Here is a 12,341-nt window from a genome sequence, read left to right as displayed (position 1 = left end):
CAGTCGCCGATGAGGCTGACAACCCTCTCGGGCCAGTTCGCCCTCTCCACTGTTCCTGTGAGAGGACGACCCTCCAGCGGTAGTGCTGTAATCATCGCCCAATCCTCAAGGGTCATGGTCATCTCCCTGCATGGAAGATGAAAGCTGTGCATCTCTGGCCGCCACCGGTCGATCAAAGCCGTGAGAGCTGAGTGAACGAGCATCGGCGGCTTACGCTTGAACTGCAGGACGAAACCCAATAGTCGGGCTCTCCTGAAGAACGGTGCGTACCGATCTTCGTACTCCATGTTAACCGTCGTCTTGCGAGCCCTCATCCGCAGTGGCGGCAGCATCTGCAAAAATCAATAACCAAAGCATAATTAGCATGGACATAATAGTTAGCAACTTGTTTTCATCAATTTGAAAGATTTGGTTTAAAATGCTAATTACCACTCCATTCTCAATGAAACGGGCACGGTGACGCTTGTCGAACCTAGGGTCAAGCATTGTGTACTTTGTGCGGATGTCGTCCGCAAGAGCTGGCCTCCTAAAAGAATTGCATAAGCACATCAAAAGATTTTTCAACATGAACTATAGTTCAACTTTACTAAGAAACACATCGATGCATAACAAAAATTAATCACATCCAACAGAACCCATGAGTTCAATCTTTGAATAATCATATATCAAGATTATTATGAACATGAACTAAATACAATACATATATAAAAGAACTAAATAAAATACTTTTATGAAGATGCAATCACCATGGTTTCAATGCATCATAACACATATTTCTCCAACAACATCCAACATGCATAATCTCATTTTTTTTTCTTAAAAAATGAACTAGGGTTCAGCTTGAGGATTCATATACTACATATAACAAATATATCAAATATTCATCTCCAATATTCATCATACACTACATCCAATACTTGCATCATAGCATAGGAACATGCATCATCCATCATATAAAAAACCATTCAAATCAATTATGAACTAGGGTTCATCTTAACACAACCATACCAACTCTTCAATATAGTTCAAATCTAACACAATACAACATCTAGAATCAACCTAAATCAATCCTAGCATTAAAAAAATCAAATAGGAGTGATTTCAATCGAATAATGCGACGAATCGAAAGGTGTTTGATTAAAACTTATTGGAGGGATTGAAAGAGCTTACTTTTCTTTCTTCGGGGCCATCTCGATCCACAAATTCCATCAAGAAACGAAGAAGATCGGAGGGGGAGTGGAGGGGATAAGAGGGGATGAGAGAGGGCGACTATGAGCAAACTGCTCTGTGCTTCGTGGTGGGGCGGCTGGGTGGGGGGAGAAGGGGGTGGGGGCGGTCGACCCGCGGTTTTTATATGATGGAGCGGCGGTAGGGTGTGACGGAGGGGGCACATGTTGGGGAACGTTGCAGAAAACAAAAATTTTCCTACGGTTTCACCAAAATCCATCTATGAGTTCATCTAGCAATGAGTGATCGGATTGCATCTACATACCTTTGTAGATCACGCGCGGAAGCGTTCAAAGAACGGGGATGAGGAAGTTGTACTCGACGTGATCCAAATCACCGGAGATCCTAGCGCCGAACGGACGGCACCTCCGCGTTCAACACACGTACGGTCAGCATGATGTCTCCTCCTTCTTGATCCAGCAAGGGGAATGGAGAGGTTGATGGAGATCCAGCAGCACAACGGCGTGGTGGTGGATGCAGCAGTCACCGCAGCAGGGCTTCGTCGTTCTCTACGGAGGAGGAGGAGGCGTTGGAGGGGAGAGGGAGGCGCCAGGGGCATGGGTGCGGCTGCCCTCCCTCCCCCTCTATATATAGGGTCCCCAGGGGGGGCGCCAGCCCTGGAGATCCAATCTCCCAAGGGGGCGGCGGCCTAGGGGGGTGGAGTGCCCCCAACCGCAAGTGGGGCGCCCCCCACCCTAGGGTTCCCAACCCTAGGCGCAGGGGGAAGGCCCAAGGGGGCGCACCAGCCCACTAGGAGCTGGTTCCCCTCCCACTTCAGCCCATGGGGCCCTCCGGGATAGGTGGCCCCACCCGGTGGACCCCCGGGACCCTTTCGGTGGTCCCGGTACAATACCGGTGACCCCGAAACTTGTCCCGATGGCCGAAATAGCACTTCCTATATACAATTCTTTACCTCCGGACCATTCCGGAACTCCTCGTGACGTCCGGGATCTCATCCGGGACTCCGAACAACTTTCGTATTACTGCATATACATATCTCTACAACCCTAGCGTCACCGAACCTTAAGTGTGTAGACCCTACGGGTTCGGGAGACATGTAGACATGACCGAGACGGCTCTCCGGTCAATAACCAACGGCGGGATCTGGATACCCATGTTGGCTCCCACATGCTCCTCGATGATCTCATCGGATGAACCACCATGTCGAGGATTCAAGCAACCCCGCATACAATTCCCTTTGTCAATCGGTACGTTACTTGCCCGAGATTCGATCGTCGGTATCCCAATACCTCGTTCAATCTTGTTACCGGCAAGTCACTTTGCTCGTACCGTAATGCATGATCCCGTGACCAGACACTTGGTCACTTTGAGCTCATTATGATGATGCATTACCGAGTGGGCCCAGAGATACCTCTCCGTCATACAGAGTGACAAATCCTAGTCTTGATCCATGTCAACCCAACAGACACTTTCGGAGATACCCGTAGTATACCTTTATAGTCACCTAGTTACGTTGTGACGTTTGGTACACCCAAAGCACTCCTACGGTATCCGGGAGTTACACGATCTCATGGTCTAAGGAAAAGATACTTGACATTGGAAAAACTCTAGCAGATGAACTATACAATCTTGTGCTATGTTGAGGATTGGGTCTTGTCCATCACATCATTCTCCTAATGATGTGATCTCGTTATCAATGACATCCAATGTCCATAGTCAGGAAACCATGACTATCTGTTGATCAACGAGCTAGTCAACTAGAGGCTTACTAGGGACATGTTGGTGTCTATGTATTCACACATGTATTACGATTTCCAGATAACACAATTATAGCATGAATAAAAGAAAATTATCATGAACAAGGAAATATAATAATAATCCTTTTATTATTGCCTCTAGGGCATATTTCCAACAGTCTCCCACTTGCACTAGTCAATAATCTAGTTACATTGTGATGAATCGAACACCCATGGAATTCTGGTGTTGATCATATTTTGCTCTAGGGAGAGGTTTAGTCAACGGATCTGCTACATTCAGGTCCGTATGTACTTTACAAATTTCTATGTCTCCATCTTGAACATTTTAACGAATGGAGTTGAAGCGACGCTTGATGTGCCTGGTCTTCTTGTGAAACCTGGGCTCCTTGGCAAGTGCAATAGCTCCACTGTTGTCACAGAAGAGTTTGATCGGCCCCGACGCATTGGGTATGACTCCTAGGTCGGTGATGAACTCCTTCACCCAAATTGCTTCATGCGCTGCCTCCGAGGCTGCCATGTACTCCGCTTCACATGTAGATCCCGCCACGACGCTCTGCTTGCAGCTGCACCAGCTTACTGCTCCACCATTCAACATATACATGTATTCGATTTGTGACTTAGAGTCATCCAGATCTGTGTCGAAGCTAGCGTCGACGTAACCCTTTACGACGAGCTCTTCGTCACCTCCATAAATGAGAAACATGTCCTTAGTCCTTTTCAGGTACTTCAGGATATTCTTGACCACTGTCCAGTGTTCCTTGCCGGGATTACTTTGGTACCTACCTACCAAACTTACGGCAATGTTTACATCAGGTCTGGTACACAGCATGGCATACATAATAGACCCTATGGCTGAGGCATAGGGGATGACACTCATCTCTTCTATATCTTCTGCCATGGTCGGACATTGAGCTGAGCTCAATTTCACACCTTGCAACACAGGCAAGAACCCCTTCTTGGACTGATCCATATTGAACTTCTTCAATATCTTATCAAGGTATGTGCTTTGTGAAAGACCTATGAGGCGTCTTGATCTATCTCTATAGATCTTGATGCCTAATATATAAGCAGCTTCTCCAAGGTCCTTCATTGAAAAACTCTTATTCAAGTAGGCCTTAATGCTGTCCAAAAGCTCTATATCATTTCCCATCAAAAGTATGTCATCTACATATAATATGAGAAATGCTACAGAGCTCCCACTCACTTTCTTGTAAACGCAGGCTTCTCCATAAGTCTGTATAAACCCAAACGCTTTGATCATCTCATCAAAGCGAATATTCCAACTCCGAGATGCTTGCACCAGCCCATAAATGGATCGCTAGAGCTTGCATACCTTGTTAGCATTCTTAGGGTCGACAAAACCTTCCAGCTGCATCATATACAATTCTTCCTTAAGGAAACCATTAAGGAATGCCGTTTTGATGTCCATTTGCCATATCTCATAATCATAGTATGCGGCAATTGCTAACATAATTCGGACGGACTTCAGCTTCGCTACCGGTGAGAAAGTCTCATCGTAGTCAACCCCTTGAACTTGCCGATAACCTTTAGTGACAAGTCTATCTTTATAGATGGTAACATTACCATCCGCGTCCGTCTTCTTCTTAAAGATCCATTTGTTTTCTATCGCTCGCCGATCATCGGGCAAGTCTGTCAAAGTCCATACTTTGTTTTCATACATGGATCCTATCTCGGATTGCATGGCTTCAAGCCATTTGTTGGAATCTGGGCCCGCCATCGCTTCTTCATAGTTCGAAGGTTCACCGTTGTCTAACAACATGATTTTCAAGACAGGGTTGCCGTACCACTCTGGTGCGGAACGTCACTACAAGAAATATGTCAACTTATGACCTTCTCTTAGTGACCCCAGCTGAATTGGTCGTAAATTCACGGCCATTTCGCTTGGAAGGGCTAAAACACTGAAATTGCTTACACCAAATGGTCACAACGCAGACAAGAGGCGCCAATGACCTTATTTCTACCTGATTACGACCAATATAAATGGTCATTAGGTTGTGAACGTGGATGCATTGGTACTTATTGCTATGACAAGGCGCCACCTCATCAGTTTTGCCTATGTGTCATGTCCATGTGTCAATTTTTGCCCTAGGTTGTGAAGCAACCTATATTTCTGTCATTCCCAAAATTCCCAAAAAATTGGGCATTCTTTACTATCCAAATCATTGCCTCATGACAATATTCAACTCCATTTGCCTGATAAATCTACCTCGGCAAATTTCCAAAGTTTTTGTTCAACTCGAACTATTGTGAAGGAAGTACTAGCTAGGCATATCCTAATGAGCTGAATTTTTGCCACATCTTCTATATTCCCAAATCATTGCTCTCCACAAAATTTGAGCCCCATCTAACAATACATGTGAGTGTGGCTTCAACATTCATATTTCTATCCAGTGTGGTACGTTGCAAAGCAAGTGACACCTAGGCTCCTCCATTTGAGCTGCAAATTGTCCAATATAGTTTCCTTAGTAGATGATCATCCTCAGCCAAAACTCAGGCCCATTGGCCATGTGCATTTTCCGTACCACTAATCAAACACTTGGGTGCTAATTCATGTTTGAGCATTGTTCGATCTCCTCGTGAGATTCTTCTGTTGTTATTTTCTTCCAAGCATCTACCTGGGGAGTGCCAAACCTACTAGACATGCCTAGGCTTCCCAGAACGCATGGCAACGCCACGGTCACGCGGTGACCATGCAGCGGGCATGCGAGTCTACGCGCTTTGGAGTTGGGGCCCTGGGCCACCGTCCAAACCTCAACGTATCACCACCAAACCATGTATTTATGCTTAAATAGATACTTATGTACCTAGAAATGATTTTTGAAAAAAATAAAGAGCAAACTATAAGGCAGCTGCAGTTCAAATTTGACCCGCTTCCTACTGAATCGGCGGAAATTTGTCTTTTTCACCAGAGGTGGATAAAACTTTTTTACACCCAACCATTTTGTCAACTGTGCATTAAACATGGCCTAGTATTTTATAAAATTAATTTAGTCCGTTTCTGCAACAATTATTTGGTAGTTCCTTCACAAAAAAACCTCATTGCGGGCACTCGAAAAATGGAAAATGAATTTTTCGTGCAAAGAAAATGAAAACTCCCTTAGGCAACATTGTTTGGAATTCCAAGATGCACCCGTCTGCACAATATGAGGTCATTTGAACAAACTATGCTATGAACGTGGCCATAAGATTGATCACTTGGCTTGAAAGCCATGAATCTTCACGCATGATAGCTCATTTCTGAGAACACTTTTTTTAAATAATTGTCGTATTACAAGTTTATTATTTTTCCTGAAAACTTGGTCACATATGATGACACAATGCGAAGGTTTTCCAATTTTTTGATTTTTTTTTATTTTTTATGCCCGTTTCAAAATGTGGTCAAAACGGCGGGAATGACTGTTCCTAGCTAGTGGTTGAATCTTGGAATTTTTTTTGTGTTTCTACGATTAAATAGATACCTATGTACCTAGAAATGATTTTTGGGAAAAATAAAGAGCAAACTATGAGGCAGCCGCAGTTCAAATTTTACCCGCTTCCTACTGAATCGACGGAAATTTGTCTTTTTCACGAGAGGTGGATCAAATATTTTGACACCCAACCATTTGGTCAATTGTGCATTAAATATGGCCTATTATTTTATAAAAATGATTTGGTGCAATGTTGCAACAAATATATGGTAGGTCTTTCACAAAAAAACTCATTCTGGGCATTCGGAAAATAGAAAATGAATTTTTCGTCCAAAGAAAATGAAAACTTCCTTAGTAAACATTGTCTAGAATTCCAAGATGCATCCTTGTGCACAATATGAGATCATTTGAACAAACTATGCCATGAGTGTGGCCATAAGATTGATCATTTGGCTTGAAAGCCATTGATCTCCACACACGATAGCTCGTTTCTGAGAACACCTTTTTAAGTAATTACTGTATTACAAGTTTATTATTTTTCATGGTAACTTGGTCACATATAATGACACAATGCGAAGGTTTTCCAATTTTTTTTGATTTTTTTTGAATTTTTTATGCCCGTTTCAAAATGCGGTCAAAGCGGCGGGCATGATCATTCCTAGCTAGTGGTTGAATCTTGGAAAACTTTTTGTGTTTCTCTGATTAAATAGATACTTTTGTACCTAAAATAGATTTTTGGGAAAAATAAATAGCAAACTATGAGGCAGCTGCAGTTCAAATTTGACCCGCTTCCAACTGAATCGGTAGAAATTTGTCTTTTCCACAAGAGGTGGATAAAAGCTTTTGACACCCAACCATTTGGTTAATTATGCATTAAATATGGCCTAATATTTTTTAAAATTGTTGCGGTCCAATTTTTAACTAATATTTGATAGGTTCTTTACATAGGTGAAACAAAAAGAAAAAACACATTTGCATAAGCTTAATTGTCATTGGTGGAGATGTTTGTGCCATGGATTGATGACATGGCACGCATCCATCCACCCACCCGCAGCCCAAACCCTAACTCCACTCCTCCCGTGTCCCGTCAGACCCCTCTCCCCCGATTCAGATCCACTCTTCGCCGCCGCTGCCACCTACCTCAAGCCGATCCCGCCACCCACGCCCACGCGCCACCACCCGGAGGAGCAGACCCCACGCCGCTCTTCCTCTGCCCGCCGACCCACCCCGTCCCGGAGGCCTCGCTCACCGCCTTCCACCGCGGGGCCGCCGCGCTCGTCCACCTTCCACCCCCTTCCTCCCGTTCGCGATCCAACCGGAGGAAACACGCAACCGCGATCGCAGAGCATCGCATGGCGTCCCCGACGCGGCCAGCCTCCGTCTGTGGCCCCTTTGGCTCCGCCCCGACCTCGCCATCTTCTCCGCTCCGACCACGACGCCGCGGCCGGATCCAGCCCGTGCGGGCGCGACGGCGGCTGGATCCACGATGGCGACAACACGCAGCGGTCCCCGTCGGCCAGATCAGGTCTGTCTCCTCCCGCAGCTGAGTCGTTTTGTCATCGATTTGCCTCGCACAGCCACGACCTCTGACCCCTTCTTGTTGATTCCATTTCGTTTCGGAATCCATGTTGATTTGACACCCAAGCCGCCGAGTTGAAGTGTTGAATGTTCCTTCCGTGTGCTTGTGCTTCAAACTGTGGGCTGAGATGAGACCATTGCTTGTGTAGGTGGGGAGAGGAAAGACAAGGAGGAGGAGGAGGAGGAGCAGGAGGAGAAGCACGCCAAGGTCACGCTCCCGACCGTCTCCAATTAAACACCATTCATGACGCCGAGGACGCCGAGAATGCCAAGCAACAAGGTACCACCTGCATTTATTCGATGACTACTAGTTGTATCCAATTTTTTGCATCGGCCGACACCCATTTGCTACCCTACTTGGTTAGCTAGTCCATCTCGTTCAATTCCCTGTTACCATCTGCAATCTTTGACGCATCCATCAAGAACTTGATTCCTCTGTTTCTAATGGCAGAACCGAAGTAGTACCACTAATTAGTAATTTATGAAAAGAAGTGCTTCTGTCAGAGTAGAACTGAAGTGTTGATGGTCTACTATCAGCACAAGCTAGAACAATGTAGTAGTGGTCCTTAGTTTAATCCGAGTTACAGTACCGGTAGTGAAAATAGATCGCCAATGTAGACGTCCAATTCAAGTTACTATATCTTTTACGCCCACTTGGAGCATTGATTGCTTCGCATCACGTGTAAGAGCTCGTACTCTAGTAGTACATTATTGTTGGCCATTATTGCTACATTTTGATCCTGGTGATGCTCTGTACTTGTTTCTACTTGCAATCATCATACAATTTTGCTCAAACAGTCAAATGTTTCCTTGATTCTGTAGGATTAGTGCGTCATGTTGCTTGTTGCTAGCTGTAGGATCTGACTTTTGGTTGTTGTTTTGGTGATGTAGGCCAAGGGAAATGACTACCGTTCCAGGGTCTCTGGTCTGGGAGCTCGTGAAGAACAACTGCTTCTTGATAAAACAGTTCGGCAACAGCAATGCCAAGGTGCGGTTCAGCAAGGAGCCCAACAACCTCTACAATGTCCACTCCTACAAGTTCTCGAGTCCGTAGCTCTTTGCAGTGTTTTTAACCCTTTTGTTTGCAAGTGTCTCTGCAAGGAGCTAACTTGCTGTGGGGCTGATGTGGTTTCAGGCTTGGCGAACAGCAAGACCGTGGCGGTCCAGCCATCAGCGGGAGAGGACAAGGCTGTTGTCCTGTCCACGACCAAGACCAAGAAGCAGAACACCCCTGCCAAGCTCCAGCACAAGACTCTGATGCACAAGGAGTTCCGCAAGATGGCGAAATCTGTCAAGAATCAGGTATTAACTCCAGAGTTTTGTACTTGAATTGCCCTTATGCTTGGTTTCTAAGCTACAACTGTAAATCACGGCTTGTCTCTGCTTCCTCCTTGAGTTCAGAGTTGTGTCATGGCATGCTTGATTTTGTGGTGGACTTGTGGCACTAATGATGCACCGTTGTTGCACTGCCTTGTCTTGACTGAATGCATCTTGTCAGGTCATCCTAAGTTCAAGGATGTATTCTCTGGTTACGAAATGATAGACGCATATGCAGTTATTATGCTTCCCAGTTTGTTGACGAGCTATTTGTTTCAACCATGGAAATATATTTATAGTGTAATCAACCTCTTGTCATGCCATCTTCTGAAGTGACCAGTAAATGTGTAGCTCATCTCTATATCAGTTGTCCAGTACTCACAGGTGTATGTTTAATACATCTTGGAGACCATTCTCTAATTGCAGTTCAACAATGTTTTCCCTCAGTCATTACAACTTGTTATTTTGAGAAGTCACTTTGTTCTGCAGGTTGTACATAACTTCAGAAAAGTCTGATGCTTGCTGGGGCTGTTCCCTTAATTATGCAAAGTTTGAAAAGTTTGAGACTGGTCTTCTAGTGCTAAGTTTTGAACACTAACTTTAATTTATGTTCCTGCAGGAAATGGACTGATTCCTTTGAAACTCCTATGTTGTAAATAGTCCCTTACTCCACTCAGGTAACTCTATAATCTGTCCTTCTTCTAGGTTTCCAGCACTCGAATCTTTCGTTAGGAGAGTTTGAAGTTGTTGGTGTATTCTCAACCATTGAGCGATTTTAGTCATCCTCTTCACTCGAGTAACAATGGTCAGAACAACTCTTGTCTAGTCTCCAGGATAATAAATCATGTTCTTCCATGTTTCCAAAAATACTTGTACTCCATGTTTCCAGAAAACAGCAGCAACACACATGTCCAAAAATACTGGAATAAATTAGCTATGGTCTGAATAGCCTTTATATTAGGATCTGGTTGAGTCTCCATGATGTTCTCTCTTAGTGTCATGTCATGTCATGAGTTGTGAGTCGTGAATATATAACTGAGTTGTATAATCCTTTCCAGGTGAGGACTTTGACCACAGAAGTACAACCAGGACAACCGTGCTGTTGGTGGTAGCTCCCAAGGTCCAAGGACGACTATATACTTTGACAGCAAAGAGCCAAGCAAGGGTGTGAACCATAGTTTCGGTTGATATTTGCCACCATGTTTTGGATTGCACGTACACTTCTTGGATATAAACTGTAATTAGGCTTGTTCAAGCTATGTTACTGCGGACGTGCAGTCTTGTATGTTTTTGTGAATGTTGATCATATGAGTTCTGGATTTGATCATATAATAAGAGAATTACTGATTCTTTGATTTTTAAATGTGTATAAATTGGAATCTGTGAATTAAAAAGACCAAATATTCTACTGGACCAAACAATATTTGGGCTCTAGAAAGGCTATGGCCCAAACAAATCACTTCGTGCATTTCTAAGAAGCTAGAACAAAAAGGATAAATGAAATAAATGTTGGGCTTGGCACATGAAGCTGATCAAAAATTGATAGAAAAAAAATACAAAAAGGCCGAATTGTTGGGCTAGGCCCATGTAGAACACCGAATTGGACCGGGCTGAATCTTATCCATGTCAGCTTGCCACGCTGGATCCTACGTGGCTTGGGGAGGTTGCTAGTGACCAAAAATTTGGTCAAAGAACCAACGACCTTAGAAAGAAGGTCGTTAATTTCAGTTTACGACCGCCAGCTTTTGACCTTCTGTTTTTGGTCAAAAAAAGGTCGCAAATGAAAAACTATGACCTTTCAGCGGCCAATAGTGAGGGTCACAAGTTGACATATTTCTTGTAATGCGTGTCCTTGTGGACCTACGAAGTTCAGTAGCAACTTGATTTGAAGTTTCATGATCATCATCATTAACTTCCTCTCTAGTCGGTGCAGGCACCTCAGGAACATTTTCTTGAGTTACACCACTTTCCGGTTCAAGAGGTAATACTTCATCAAGTTCTACTTTCCTCCCACTTACTTCTTTCGAGAGAAACTCTTTCTCTAGAAAGGATCCATTCTTGGCAACAAAGATCTTGCCTTCGGATCTGAGGTAGAAGGTATACCCAATAGTTTCTTTAGGGTATCCTATGAAGACGCATTTTCCGACTTGGGTTCGAGCTTTTCAGGTTGAAGTTTCTTGACATAAGCATCGCATCCCCAAATTTTTAGAAACGACAGCTTAGGTTTCTTCCCAAACCATAATTCATACGGTGTCTTCTCAACGGATTTCGACGGAGCCCTATTTAAAGTGAATGCGGCAGTCTCTAAAGCATAGCCCCAAAATGACAGCGGTAAATCGGTAAGAGACATCATAGATCGCACCATATCCAATAGAGTGCAATTACGACGTTCGGACACACCATTACGCTGAGGTGTTCCAGGCGGCGTGAGTTGTGAAACTATTCCACATTTTCTTAAGTGTGTGCCAAATTCATGACTCAAGTATTCTCCTCCACGATCTGATCGCAAAAACTTAATTTTTCTGTCACGTTGATTTTCAACCTCACTCTGAAATTCCTTGAACTTTTCAAAGGTTTCAGACTTGTGTTTCATTAAGTAGACATACCTATATCTACTCAAGTCATCAGTGAGAGTGAGAACATAACGATATCCTCCACGAGCCTCAACGCTCATTGGACTGCAAACATAAGTATGTATGATTTCCAATAAGTTGGTTGCTCGCTCCATTGTTCCGGAGAACGGAGTCTTGGTCATTTTGCCCATGAGGCATGGTTCGCATGTGTCAAATGATTCATAATCGAGAGACTCTAAAAGTCCATCAGCATGGAGCTTCTTCATGCGCTTGACACCAATGTGACCAAGGCGACAGTGCCACAAGTATGTGGGACTATCGTTATCAACTTTACATCTTTTGGTATTCACACTATGAATATGTGTAACATCACGTTCGAGATTCATTAAGAATAAACCATTGACCATCGGAGCATGACCATAAAACATATCTCTCATATAAATAGAACAACCATTATTCTCGGATTTAAATGAGTAGCCATCTCGTATTAAACGAGATCC

General features: G+C 44.0%; 1 protein-coding gene across 2 annotated transcripts; it reads left to right on the top strand.

Moving 5' to 3' along the window:
- The first annotated feature begins 7,442 nt into the window (after positions 1–7,442).
- LOC123055331 (60S ribosomal protein L28-1) lies at positions 7,443–10,623 on the top strand. 2 transcript variants are annotated; one of them, XM_044479328.1, is made up of 6 exons: positions 7,443–7,898; positions 8,101–8,231; positions 8,843–8,939; positions 9,087–9,253; positions 9,888–9,945; positions 10,327–10,623. In XM_044479328.1, exons 2-5 carry the CDS (start codon positions 8,196–8,198, stop codon positions 9,897–9,899), a joined length of 312 nt encoding a protein of 103 aa, XP_044335263.1. In that variant the 5' UTR covers positions 7,443–7,898; positions 8,101–8,195; the 3' UTR covers positions 9,900–9,945; positions 10,327–10,623. The 2 variants fall into 2 exon arrangements, with proteins under 2 accessions (XP_044335263.1, XP_044335262.1); XM_044479327.1 differs by having other exon boundaries at positions 7,447–7,898; positions 8,843–8,997.
- Positions 10,624–12,341: the final 1,718 nt, after the last annotated feature.

This window comes from Triticum aestivum, chromosome 2D (assembly GCF_018294505.1).
Source record: "Triticum aestivum cultivar Chinese Spring chromosome 2D, IWGSC CS RefSeq v2.1, whole genome shotgun sequence".
Taxonomy (NCBI): domain Eukaryota; kingdom Viridiplantae; phylum Streptophyta; class Magnoliopsida; order Poales; family Poaceae; genus Triticum; species Triticum aestivum.
Note: the sequence above shows the minus strand (reverse complement) of the source record. Positions and strands in the feature narration are given on the sequence as shown.

Bases quoted from the DNA above. Each gene is read 5' to 3' on its own strand.
- LOC123055331 (XM_044479327.1), top strand. From the start codon at position 8,853: ATGACTACCGTTCCAGGGTCTCTGGTCTGGGAGCTCGTGAAGAACAAC. The intron at 8,998-9,086 runs GTCCGTAGCTCT...ATGTGGTTTCAG, and splicing joins CCACTCCTACAAGTTCTCGA to GCTTGGCGAACAGCAAGACC.